Source organism: Chenopodium quinoa, unplaced genomic scaffold (assembly GCF_001683475.1).
Source record: "Chenopodium quinoa cultivar QQ74 unplaced genomic scaffold, ASM168347v1, whole genome shotgun sequence".
Taxonomy (NCBI): Eukaryota; Viridiplantae; Streptophyta; class Magnoliopsida; order Caryophyllales; family Amaranthaceae; genus Chenopodium; species Chenopodium quinoa.
Window position 1 is genome coordinate 3,088,722 of NW_018743697.1, and position 13,297 is coordinate 3,102,018.

The 13,297-nt window shown below is 35.1% G+C and overlaps 2 protein-coding genes and 1 non-coding gene across 3 annotated transcripts; 1 reads left to right on the forward strand and 2 right to left on the reverse strand.

The window, feature by feature from the left end:
- On the reverse strand, nucleotides 1–72 carry TRNAW-CCA. The gene has a single exon. It is a non-coding gene; the product is annotated as a tRNA-Trp (tRNA).
- A 262-nt stretch (nucleotides 73–334) lies between these two features.
- LOC110684260 (poly [ADP-ribose] polymerase 3-like) lies at nucleotides 335–6,657 on the forward strand. Its single transcript, XM_021860697.1, has 17 exons — nucleotides 335–464; nucleotides 1,344–1,621; nucleotides 2,834–3,029; nucleotides 3,182–3,298; nucleotides 3,392–3,449; nucleotides 3,522–3,591; nucleotides 3,676–3,850; nucleotides 3,954–4,087; nucleotides 4,182–4,419; nucleotides 4,504–4,631; nucleotides 4,726–4,802; nucleotides 4,893–5,053; nucleotides 5,144–5,353; nucleotides 5,438–5,540; nucleotides 5,626–5,708; nucleotides 5,801–6,133; nucleotides 6,247–6,657. The coding sequence occupies exons 1-17, from the start codon at nucleotides 459–461 to the stop codon at nucleotides 6,295–6,297; spliced, it is 2,418 nt and encodes an 805-aa protein (XP_021716389.1). The 5' UTR covers nucleotides 335–458; the 3' UTR covers nucleotides 6,298–6,657.
- Nucleotides 6,658–8,454: 1,797 nt separating this feature from the next.
- Nucleotides 8,455–10,663, reverse strand: LOC110684261 (beta-1,6-galactosyltransferase GALT29A-like). Its single transcript, XM_021860698.1, has one exon. It carries the CDS (start codon nucleotides 10,049–10,051, stop codon nucleotides 8,729–8,731), a length of 1,323 nt encoding a protein of 440 aa, XP_021716390.1. The 5' UTR covers nucleotides 10,052–10,663; the 3' UTR covers nucleotides 8,455–8,728.
- Nucleotides 10,664–13,297: the final 2,634 nt, after the last annotated feature.

A 13,297-nucleotide genomic window follows, 5' to 3' on the forward strand; every position in this document is an offset into this window, starting at 1 on the left:
TGAACCCGACGTGAATCGAACACGCAACCTTCTGATCTGGAGTCAGACGCGCTACCATTGCGCCACGGATCCTCATTGTATATTTCACTAATAAAATTATAAAATACCATTATTATCATGCTAATTGTAAAAAATCTTATCCTAGACATAAAAACCAGATGTCTAAAAAGGGAGGGTCTAAATATCAGCGAGGATGACACTTGGCAAAGTCACAGCTACTCTGAAACACATGTTGTCAAATTGATACGACACAAGAGCAACAACATTGGAAGTAGTTACGTACGTGTCTCTTCTTTTCTTGTACCTTTTCATGTTTACAAATACTATCTCCTTCATTTTTCCGCTTCTCTTTATGCATACCATTCTTATTATGCTAACTATTTAGCTACTAGTATTAAAAATCAGAAAATCTTAAATTTCTAGTTTCTACAGCTTTTTCTACAAGATTTGGAAGCAAGATGAAGGTATTGTTTTAGTTAATAAACTTTTTTTTTTTTTTTTTGTTATACATGCATGAATATAATGTGTGTATGTAAGTATTAAGAGCTGAGTTTGTATCTCTTTTGATTTTATTTACCTCTTTTTGCATGTGAGGGTGTAAATGAAGTAGCTTTTTTGAGAATGCTCCAATTTCTCAAGATGAACAAATTTTATTTCTTACATCATCACATGACATTTTTGTAAACAAACCAATAATTTTATTCAACTTTATTTAACTGTGGAGTCTATAATAATGAAAAAGTTATTAATTTATTCACGAAAATGCCCCATGAGAAATGAATTTTATTTGGGATATATGTTGGGGATTTTTGCATCACTTATGGCTTAATGCCTCTTAGGGTACAAAGTTAAGTTAGAACTTTCTTTTTAAAAAAAAAAAAAATGTGTTGCTTATAAATGATTATTAATTATTGGAAGGAATATAAGAGTTGAGAAATTAGTAATCCAATTCGTATGAAATTGGCCAATAACTTGTCCTATGTTTGTACCTTTTGACTCGTAACCATGGCAATACTAGCACAGCTGTACACGTGCAGGCGTGCAGCCTATTAAAATACTCTCTCCGACTCTATTTGTTTTTCTTATTTGACAATGCATAACGAAACAAAGAATAACAAGAGTTGCATGCATAGTAGTAATTGTTTAGATTTTATATTATTACCTCTGTTAAAGGTGATGTGCAACGATTTGATATAAAGCAGAGTGGAAAATTGTCTAATCGTTGGACATAACCTGTCCTGTAACGGAGGTAGTAGTTCAGATGTATAATACATATACTAAATTTGGGATTAGTTTTAATTTAATGCTCTAATACTGTGGAAAATGAAATTGAATATGAATAGGTTGAAACGAGATCTCACGTAGCGCACGACCACGGGACAAGGAAACATAAGACGCATGAGCATACGGATCATCGGACCGCGAAGAAGACGAAGCAAGAGGATGAGAATGAAACCAATGGGAAGACAAATGGTAAAGCAGTAACATCAGCGAGTTCTAAGGAGTATGAAGAATTTTGTAATGCCACCAGGGAGAATCTATCTCCTGATCATATGAAGGCCATTCTTCAGTTGAATGGCCAAGACCCTACTGGTTTCGATGACTCCGTCGTTTCTAGATGGTATGTTTTGTTACCTTAATTTTATTGTAACTAGATGAGCTCGATTTATCGTGTTGTCTTTCAAATTAGTTGTACTTTTCTTCGTTTTCAAGCATATTTAGGGCTTGTTTAGATTTAATGAACTGAATAGAGCTGAAATGAATTCTTTATAAGTAAAGGAAATTAGGAACTAAAGTGATTAGAACATAACTGAATTGAATGAATTGAACTCGACTGTAACTAAGCTGAAAGAGAACAGAACATTAGTGTGATTTTAAGTAGCAATGTGACAATCAATTCAGATGAACTTTGTAGCGATAATGGTTTAGTCACAAAATTCGAACTTTTCAATGCAACACAAACATACTATATCGGTAGTACGTGGCTATTAACCTCACACAAATTTTACTATACGGCTAGACCTGTGTTTTACTATAACTAGGTAGTTTTATAGCTCTCATATATTGGTGGGAAGTCATAAGCTAGTGTGTTTATTTGGCTGTTAAATATCACAGAATATATACTTGTATATCACTAAATTAATTTGATCTTAAACTTTGGTTGAAACTTTTTTTGACATCTTTGATAACATACACCGAAAGTTGATAGTAAGATGGAGGGAGTAAGTGTTCACAAGGCATTGGATTTCAAAAATAATTGAAAAGTGAGTGCTAAATTATGAAGAATCCTCTATTGTGCTACGTTTTTACGTGAATCTATTTCGGACATAAGTACTAGTATCAATTATGCACCCTTTGCTAAAAGCTTTTGGAAACACTTAATTTAAGATCTATGAACTGTAGGAAGTATAATTAAGCCCCTACGATGAGCTCAATGGATAGTTAGTTCATGTTGGTTCAAATATAGGAAGCGAAATCTATTTACCCGAATGATTTGAGCTTATCACATTATAATTAAACTTACGAGACTAGGCCAGTATGAACATGGTGTAACCGACTGGGGTTGCACCATTTCATCTAGAAGTAGCTTAATCATCTTATTATCTATCATTTGTTGTTTGGGTATAAGGTTTTGTACAAATGATTTGAGCTTATCACATTATATTCAAACTTACGAGACTATAGGCCAGTATGAACATGGAATAACCGACTTGGGTTGCACCATTTCATCTAGAAGTAGCTTATCATCTTATTATCTGTCATTTGTTGTTTGGGTACCAGGTTTTGTACAAAACTCGAATATTTGACATGAATATTGCTAAATTTACTTCAGCCAAGACCTGTTATATTATGGAGCATTGTTGGAATGTAAAGTATGTGGAGGCAATTTGGAGTTCATTGGAAATAGTTACTCTTGCACTGGGGAATTAAGTGAATGGGCCACTTGCACCTATAAGACCAAAAATCCTCCCAGAAAACAGGACCCTATCAAGCTGCCGGAATCGGTTCTTGATTCCCCGGTTTCTGATGTAAGAAATATACCCCATAATCTTCATTTTCAATTTATATTGTACTTATTAGTAGGACATAAAATAAGTTTTTGAAATGGAGGGATTAAGCAACCCTTGAAAGTATTCTTTTTCTATGATCTCTTATATTTGGGTTTTTGAGTGGATTATAGTTGCTGAAGAAATATCAAGACCCGAGTCAGCGCCATCAGAAGGAAATACCTCATCATGCTGATAAGCCTTTCACAGGCATGGTCATATGTTTGTCTGGCCGGCTTTCTCGAACTCATGTATGTACATAATTTCTTTTCACAAGGTGGGTTCATAGATGGAACTTAGTGAATAAATTGATAAAATTTTGCTGTTTGTTGGTGATGTTGCAGCAATACTGGAAGCAAGTAATTGAGAAACATGGAGGCAAAGTAGCCAACACAGCTATTGGTAAATTTTCACAGCAATACTTCATCATGTTGTTTTGTACATTGTACTGATGTATACATTATTGTATTGCAGGTGTAACTTGCCTAGTTGTTCCTCCCATGGAAAGGGAACGCGGTGGCTCATCGAAAGTGTCTGAAGCAGTGTAAGTATTAGCTAAAACACCCTATATGATGCAATTATTGGAAAGTGAAATTTCTGTAATTGATACACTATCTTTTTTGGGCAGAGAGAGGGGAATACCGGTGGTACGAGAAGCATGGTTAAAGGACTGCATCGAGAAAGAAGAGCTGCTGCCTTTAGAAGCGTATGAATGTGTTTCAGATCGATCTGCTTATGGCAAAGGTATTGCATGGGACAAACAGGATTCAAGTGAGGAAGCCATTGAGTCCCTTGTTGCTGAGGTAACTTCCTCCTGTCTGCAGTCTTCTGATTCACAACTGTAAATCTGTTAGTCGAAATTTTGAGGTCAGTTTTTATAATTTGCTTTTGATTTTGCATTTCCAGCTTAAAATGTATGGAAAAAGAGGTGTCTACAAGGACACCATGCTGCAGCAACAAGGAGGGAAGATCTTGGAGAAAGACGGTTTACTTTACAATTGTGGTTTCTCTCTTTGTGACCAAGGCCGCAAAATAAATGAGTAACAGGCCTTCCAAATACATTGATTACGTTAGACTCGATTTATCAATATTCCCTTGTTTGTAAATCTTTTCTTTTCTGTTCTATTCTGTTAGGATCGCTATAACCCAACTGGTCACCGTACCTGAGAAAAGGCTACACCTCTATTACAAGAAGGGTAAGGTAGGGGATGATCCTAAGGCAGAGGAGAGGATGGAAGAATGGGATAGTGTGGATGATGCAATAAAGGAATTTGCACGACTTTTCGAGGAATTGACAGGAAATGAGTTTTTTCCATGGGAAACTGAAAAGAAGTTTCAGAAGAAACCACAAAAGTTCCATGTTATAGATATGGTACAAGTTATATTAAAATTCATTATGGATATTTATAGAGGATTTCAGGTTTTTGTTGATATCTTTATAACTGTACTCCTGCAGGACGATGGAGTTGAGGTGAGATATGGTGGGTTGGCTCTTCGGCAACTAGGAACAGCAGCTGCACATTGTAAACTTGATCCTGTGGCTGCAAATTTTATGAAGGTTTTATGCAGTCAAGAGATCTATAGGTACTTATATTTCCGTTTTCTTGTTTCTACTAAACTTTCAAAGATTAACATTTTCATGTCCATATTCTGAGCCTATATATATATTTTTTAACAGATACGCTTTGATGGAGTTGGGTTTGGATTCGCCTGACATGCCAATAGGAATGGTCACTGATTTGCACTTGAAAAGATGTAATTACAATATTCTAGTCTTAATTAATAGATTTATTTAACTTATATGTTGCCTTGTTATAGATTAACATCAAGCTTATATTACGTCAGGTGAGGATGCTCTCCTGCAATTTATAGAGGATGTAAAGTCACAGGAGCAAGGAGGACCAAAAGCTGAAGCACTCTGGTCTGAATTTAGTTCAAAATGGTTTACGCTCATGCATTCTACTAGGCCTTTCATCTTCAAGGATTTTGAGGAACTTGCGGATCATGTAACTAGCTTCATGCTTATATGAATTATTTTACAAATACTCCCAAGTTTTCTTTTTCTTTGATAAATATGTTGGGGCAAATCTGTGCAGGCTGCATCTCCTCTTGAGACTGTTAGGGACATAAATGCAGCTTCACGACTAATTGGCGACATGAGTGGCTCGACATTGGATGACCCAATGTATGAACGTTACAAGAAGCTCGGATGCAAGATAACTGCTCTAGACAAAGAATCTGAAGATTATAAGATGATCCTTAACTACTTGGAAAAAACCTATGAACCAATCAAAGTTGGTGAAGTTGTAAGTAGCAAAACCCTCTTTAGTTTAGCACTGTTAGATTGATATTATAAGTCCTCATTGCTGATTGTAATCCAATTTATTCAGAGTTATGACGTTTCTGTTGAGAACATTCTTGCTGTTGATTTGAGTTCTGGACCATCTTATAATGAGATAAAGAAGTTGCCAAACAAAGTTCTGCTATGGTGTGGTATGGAAGTTTTGCACCACCTTCTTATTCACAGAAATTACATTGATGACTTTGTTTAAGGTACAAAATCGATTAATTTGTGTAGGAACTCGAAGTTCGAATCTGTTAAGACATCTGCAGAAGGGGTTTCTCCCTGCAATCTGTTCTCTTCCTGTTGCAGGCTACATGGTATAAAAACATAATGAATGAACAGAATTTATATTTGCATCTTTCCATCATTTGCAGTAAATCTTATTCTCTTTTCTGTCTACTTGTAACAGTTCGGGAGGGCAATTGTATGTTCTGATGCCGCTTCTGAAGCTGCAAGGTATGGATTCACAGCAATCGACAGGCCAGAAGGATTCCTAGTACTAGCAGTAGCATCTCTAGGGGACGAAGTAATTGAAGTTAAGAGCCCTCCAGAGGATACAAAGTCCTTGGAGGAGAGGAAGGTAGGAGTGAAAGGGTTAGGGAGGAAGAAAACCGATGAGTCGGAGCATTTTGTTTGGAAGGATGATATCAAGGTACCCTGTGGGAAATTAGTCACAGCATCACCTGAACCAAAAGAAAGTATTTTGGATTTCAATGAGTATGCTGTTTATGATCCTAACCAGGTAACAAGATAGTGCCTTAAATCAACCTAAATTTTGATTTTTCGGTTGTAATATGTGCAAGTGTTTTGTAATAAGTGAAGTATTCGGCGTCTAATGAGAATATGTTGTTACAGGTTAAGATAAGCTTTTTGGTGGCTGTTAAGTACATAGAGAAGGCAGAGTGAGAAGGGAGTGATGGCTTGAATTCAAAACCAGTTTTTTGGAGGGGGATCAAGTGGGTGCAGAAGCAATGAGCCAACGATACAAGGGCACGCCCATGCTGCATCCCCCCTTGTTGCGGTTCCCTCAGGTGGTTCCACTACCGAGGATGGTTTATATGGATGGATAATATTTTGCTATTTCGTAGATAGTTAACTAGTTATATGCTATGTTTAATTCTCCTAAGGGTTCAAAAGAGACTACACTAGTAAAGTAGTCTATATTTTGTTGTAACAGAATCAGTAGAATGGAACTGTATGAATGTTTCTTTTGTAGTTCTGGTATATAATGGAAACAGACCCATTTTGGTGATCTTTTGCTGGAAATTCAGCTCGGTTTTTTTCATCCACTAATTAATTTGCTTGATGTTTTATTAAATCTTTGCCTGATATGTTCTAACTTTTAAGATGTTAGTATGTTACAAAAGTAGTTATAGAATTCCAGTTATCGACCCTTACATTTGGTCAGTTTTCTTGATAAAATAGCCATTGCTCGAGCCAGTATCGACCCATATGCTAGAAGGAACGTGATTAACTGTGCTTGTATGTACAAATCTTTTTGCCAAGAGTTACACTATCAAAAAACATATACTGGTACATAGCAATTTTTAGAACCAATTGGTTGTTGGTGTAGTGGTGATTGGGATTACACTTGGTAGGAGGACTCGTGTTCGATCCCCCGCAACAACAATCGGGAGGGGACTGAAACCTAGAACTGATCCCCGAATTTGGAACATAATAATTTTAAGATATAGAAGGAAATATATCATCAAGTCAAAACTTAAAAGCAAGTACCTTTGCTTACACAACTGAAAATGATGTGTAAAATAATCAATACCTGTAAGATATAGATGGTCAAATATGAAATTTGTGGGTGTAGATCTAAGTTGGGACTTTCATTACTCGTATAAAGGAAAGTTGAAAAATTGACGACTAAGGGTTTATTGGTCAATGCCTAGGGTCCGCAACGGCGTGCTGCTGAGTGTATCTACCTGGAATCCATTTTTTTCCCCTCTTCTGTGAGGATCACATGTCATTTGTTCAAATTGGCAATCAATTGAATGTATTATATTCTCTTCATCTCGATATGAGTTGTTTAAGTGGAGGATTAACCATTAATAATATCCAAAGATGTCATATAAAGTTCTTGATTAAGGGTTGTTCACTTCAGCTTAATTTCAATTCAGTTTAGCTTCAACCAGTTCAGTTTAGCTCCTAATTTCCTTTTCTCATAAAATATTTATTTCATTTCAAAACAGACCCTAAGGGTCAAATATTCAAACTTCTTTCATTTCATATTATGTGCAACAATTGGTAAAGCTGAATAAACACAAAGTAGGGAATCAAAAAACAACACAATGGCACACATTCGAGATTTAAAGACTCGGTTATTTTTTCAACTGTTTAAATCATGAGCTAAATACACTTGGACACTCTCATGGAAGTGTGGACTCAAAATTTGTTATAAACGGAACTGCGGGAACAAAAACAGTAAGAACAAAGTTACCGAAAAATAGACTGAGTCGCGGACTATGTCGCTTTCTTTAGAACATTCACGGCACTGCCCTGAAATGGTGCAAGCAGTTCGTACTAAACCGGATGTTCCCCAGGATAAAACAGCCTTTCTCTATTGAAATTATACCGGTGGAACTGCACAAAACCACCGGGCAACTAAACACCCAAAAAGAAAAGAAACTGCTCGAGGGTTTTGTTTTTGTGAGGAAAAATAGAGAGGAGAAGAAGATTGCTGTTCGTATTTTTTGTGTATCAAAAACAGGAAATCAACACGCCTTTTATAGGAAAAATTGCAACGTAACTGCTGCTGTTTAATTAGGCACTAATCACGCAATTAAAACGGTCATAAGTTGAACGTTCAAAACGGTTACAGAAGATTAATGCGTGGCAAAACGTTTAGCAAAAAATCAGGTAAAACGTTTGCATGATTAACGCTCCATTAATCAGTTTTGAATAAAAACGGTCAAATGCAATCAGTCAAAAACGTTTAGCAAAAATCAAGGAACTAATCACGCAATTAGCCTTGTCCAAAAAATAAGTTGTGTGATAGATGGTTTACCATATAGGTCCTCCCTCTCCACAAAATGTGGGTAGCCCAAGGGCCACACCCCTTTAGCCCACTCTCTATATTATAAAGAGAGTAAAACTCTCATTTCCCACCAATGTGGGACTTTGAGTTTTTTCACAAAATTCACACACTACACACTACACAGTTGTTGTTCCAACAAAATTACACAAAGTATCACCACAAGAAACTTCTCTTGGGGTTCTGAATTTGTTTCTGTTCCTAATTGATTTGGGTATATGAAGAAAAAACTAAAACTACGATTAATAAAATCCACAAAAAAGACGGAACTTGAACTTGAAGCTTTCAAAAGACTTGTCAACGACGAATTTCCACAGGAGGGAACTTGAACTTGTTGGAGATGAATGGTACAGCATGAGACTTCTCCACTAAATCGTTGTAAAAATCATACTCGGCCAAGTAATCGTGTAAGGTGAGCTCCGCCTTTTGATTGGTATGGTAATGATGCTTTGCAGCAGTCGATTTCCCAAACCCGAAAAGACTAACTCTATCACAAACTCCCAATGACAGCATCACAGCCTGCATACCTGAAGAGTAATGGAACATAGACCCATCATGGGCGGAGTTCCATTGCTCTAGAGTCTTGTTCGGATGATCTGCAAACCGTTTTAGTGAGTAATACTTCACAATCCGAGCACACAACATATCAAACCTAGGATCGGTGACAATCAAGGGCGACTTATGAGACGAGTTGCACACTACATAGTCTAGAAATTGGGCAGGTTGGCACATATACATAACAATGGGGGTATTAACCCCATATGGGTGGCAAAAACAATCATCCCTCCTTGCACAAAGATGCAAGATGTTACTATTTACGAATGATAAACTCGTCTTAGAACCCACATTCTTTCGATATGCTTCAATCCTAGCATTATTCAACCGAATCACAGCTTCATGACTATCAATCAACTTCCCATACTCTTTACTCAACAAAATCCCACTATTTCCCACAACAGCACAAGATGAATACTTCTTCTTTACACCCTCAAACACTCCATTATGCTTATCAATAGGAACTTTCACAAGCTCAATCAATTCCTCCATAATATCAGGACTAAACCTCTTCTTCCTAAACCAATCACCCAAAGACCTCCTAAATGTTGTCCAAACCTTAGAAAACTCCGGTGATCGGATATTAACCGGTACCCCCCTCGACGTCCTAGCACGAATATCCCCACTCCTAAAGAACCTCCGCCACGAGGCGAAAGTCCGAAGCCGAGCAATATTCCCAAAATTACCATCCATCAAGTCATCAACCTCCTTCCTCAATTTACCCTCACCAACCTCAATTTGAGCCAATCTAAGCAATGTAGAGTTAAAAACATGCAAATCCAATGGTGAATCTACACTACCATTACCAACTGAATAATCCCCTTCACCATAAATGGATCCAAACCCATTTCTAATTGCAATCCTGCAACCAAAAGTTGCAGCAACAACAATGAACAACAACAAACTAAAGACGGGTCTAACCGACCTTTTCATGGGTTGTGATGAAAAGGCGGTGGACCTAATAAGATTATGTGCTAGAGTTTTTGGTGAATCATTAGAATAGATCTCCCAAATTTTGGATTTTGGCTTTGAAATATACTCTTCATCTTCTACACTTTCTAACATTCAGCTAATCCTCAAAATAATTAACTTATTCTGTACTATAAATTATAGATAAATTGAAATCAAGCAGCAAGATTCAAACTTTATATTCACTAATATTAAAGCAGGAATTTTGTGCTGCTAAAACTAAAAAAATGTAGCAAGTTAAGAAATTATAGAAATAAAGATTGAAACTTGCAGAAAAAAAAAGGGGGTTGCTACATACAGATTTACAGCAAAAGTGTTGAGCAAGAATGGATTTTGGAGGCTGCTGAGAGGAGAGAGAAAGTGTGGGAGATGGGATTTTGAGAGGAATTAATGGGTGGGTTTGTATTTTGAAAGCAGGAATATGATTTTGAGGGAATTTATTTATATAATATAGTCCTAAATCCTAATTACACGGTAGTTCATATGGGGTAGTATTAATGCATTAGAACGGAAGATTCCACGAGTAAAAGGATAAAAAAGAAGACTGGCTTAAGACTTAAGAGAAAGAGGATAACTAAAAGAGAGCAAAGAAAAAATCACCTAGATTAATAAGTCTTTTTTTTTTTTTTGTTGGTTCTTTGTTTTTGACATAATGACAAGGTAACGAAAAATAATTAGTCAATTTTCCTAAAAATAAATAAATAAATAAATAAATAATAATAATAATTAGTCAATATAACTACAGAAACACGAACCTAAGCATCCTTGATTGATAAGGTACAAGCGCCTTTTGATTAAAAATAAACTTAGAAGAATTACGAGTTGACATTTTTTTATTATTTTTTTATTTTATAAAATGAAGGAATAATTATGGGTTTATAATAGGCATCTAAGAAGGGTTCAATTTAAAAATTAAATCATAACTCCATGATTTCTCCATAAATATTTGAGTCATTGAGAATTTGCTTGATTTAATTAGCTAAATTTATGTCAAGGAATATTACTTGTACTTTCACATATAAAAACATTTATTTTACTCCTTGAGAATGGATTCTTAAGAAGACTTATTCATTTGAATTTCTAAAAAGTCATCCTATAAAATTCTACAAAGTACTTGTATTAATAATTGATATACTCAAAATTGCTTAGAAATTTACTAATAATTTATGAAACCATAATCCTTATGACGCCTTCATTTAATTAATGTGTGTTTTTGTAATTTTAACAAAGTTTTAGCATTATTAAGAGTTTTACCAAACTTTATGTCACGTAGGATTGATGAGACTTATTAAAAGTTTTTCATTCCCATTAAACATGGCACAAAAAAGGTGAAAGAGGAAAAGAATGCTCATATCAAAAGTATAGTTTCATTCTATATATGGGTGAATAAATTAATTTTAGTGATTTTGTAGGATAATGAAGGAAATAAGTTAGCCCATAAATAGCAATTCCTCTTTGCTTCATTTGGTTAAACAGATTTAAAGTGCAGCCAATAACAGTCTGCAAGAGCAAACTTAATTTTCTAAAGGATCCAAGATTAGTAAGTTTCAACAAATTTGTGATCTAGTCCTTGTCCATGACCAACTAACCATATATCAACAATTATTGTTGTTTAAGAAAAAGAAAATGGTGAACATTTACTATGTCTTCCCTTATTATTTTACGGAGTATTTTTTTTTTACAAAAAATCAACATCATTCATTATTTCTGAATTAATTTAGTGGTCCCTAAAAAAATGTGGAATAAAAATACTCTATAAAACAAATATTGGAAGATGAAAGATTGTCTACAATATTTAGTTGAACTCTAACTAGATAGGTTAAGAATTCAAATGGTGCAACATTAACAAAGTTGAGAAGCAAAGAATACATTGGTTTTATCTACTTTTTAAGGAAAATGTGACTACTCTAATTTCATCTTCTCATTATACATGATTTCATAAACCTAATAGTGAACTGGTGAGCCAAAACGTCCCAATGAGAAAAAAATATCGAGAAAAAAATAAATAAAAAATAAAATAAAATAAAAAAACAAACAAACATGGCATGGATCATACTTAATAATATAATTTCATTTATATTATAAGTGACCACTTTTTCTTCTTTTAAGACTAATAAAGAGAGGTCAAATTATACAATTATACTTAACATGACATAACAAAGAAAGAGAGTCAGAAATAGACAAACAGTTTGTTGGCATATTTGCTATTTTGCTAGTACCCCAGTTGTCAATTTCTAATTATATGGAGTAAAAGATTGAGGGTATGTTCTCATTGATTGAAATGAGCTAAGCTGAACTGAATTGAATTGAATATTTTATGAGAGAAGGAAATTATGAGCTGAATTGAACGGAACTGAACTTATTAGAGCTTTAAAAAACTAAAAATAATATGATGATAACAAATCCTTAGTTTATAATTAAATATCTCTATATGTGAGGAAGGTGAGACATAAAATACGTGCTCCTCCAATGTCCCACTCATTATTAACATGACCTAAATCAATAAATAAATGATCAAGTTGAGAAAGATGAGCATCATTATTGAAGATTTAGTTAAGTGGCGTAATTATTAATTAATATTCCCAGTCAATTTTTCAGGGCAATCAGCTAATCGTGGAACATGCTGCCTTCCACTCTTATTATAACGGACATTGCTTGCAAATAATGAGGGGCCCTTGCTTACTCCAAGCCGGCCTTTAAAGTTTGGTCTTTTGGATTACTTTCAGCCCATTATCATTCTTTTTAAGGGTCCCTCATTTCATCTTATACTCTCACCTGTCATGGGTGGGAAGATGACCAGGATCATGGATAATATGGAAATAAAAAAGAAACTGATAATGTGGTCAAGTTGGTTTACTAACACTATACTAAAAGTAATGGGTATTATCTCCCATATACGAGCTTTGATAACTTATCAACAACGGATAGAAAAAGATATAATTAGCTTAATTGGAATTATGAAGAGGTTTGAAATATATCATTTACATCAATTATGAAAAGTTAGGACAATACGACTACTATTTTGGAACCGCGCATTGAGAAGAAGTATACATGAACACTTAGTAGCTTGCTTGACTGAAAAAAGGTCCAAAAATTGTGGAAAACTTTCCCAAAACAGGGAGGCGGCTTTTAAAGGATAAAGGTTTAGAGCATGATTGTGTGTCCCAAGAGTACAGGGAATATAGGCATGTGGTCATGTGGGGAAGGGGAGCACAATCAACACATGGTGAAACTTGCATGGAATGTAATTGACTGATTAAAAGGTGATCATCTCAATGCTAACATCCCTCAACTTGCTTGTTAAGTTTGTATTTTGCTGCCTTTTTCTATTTTTCTCTCTTT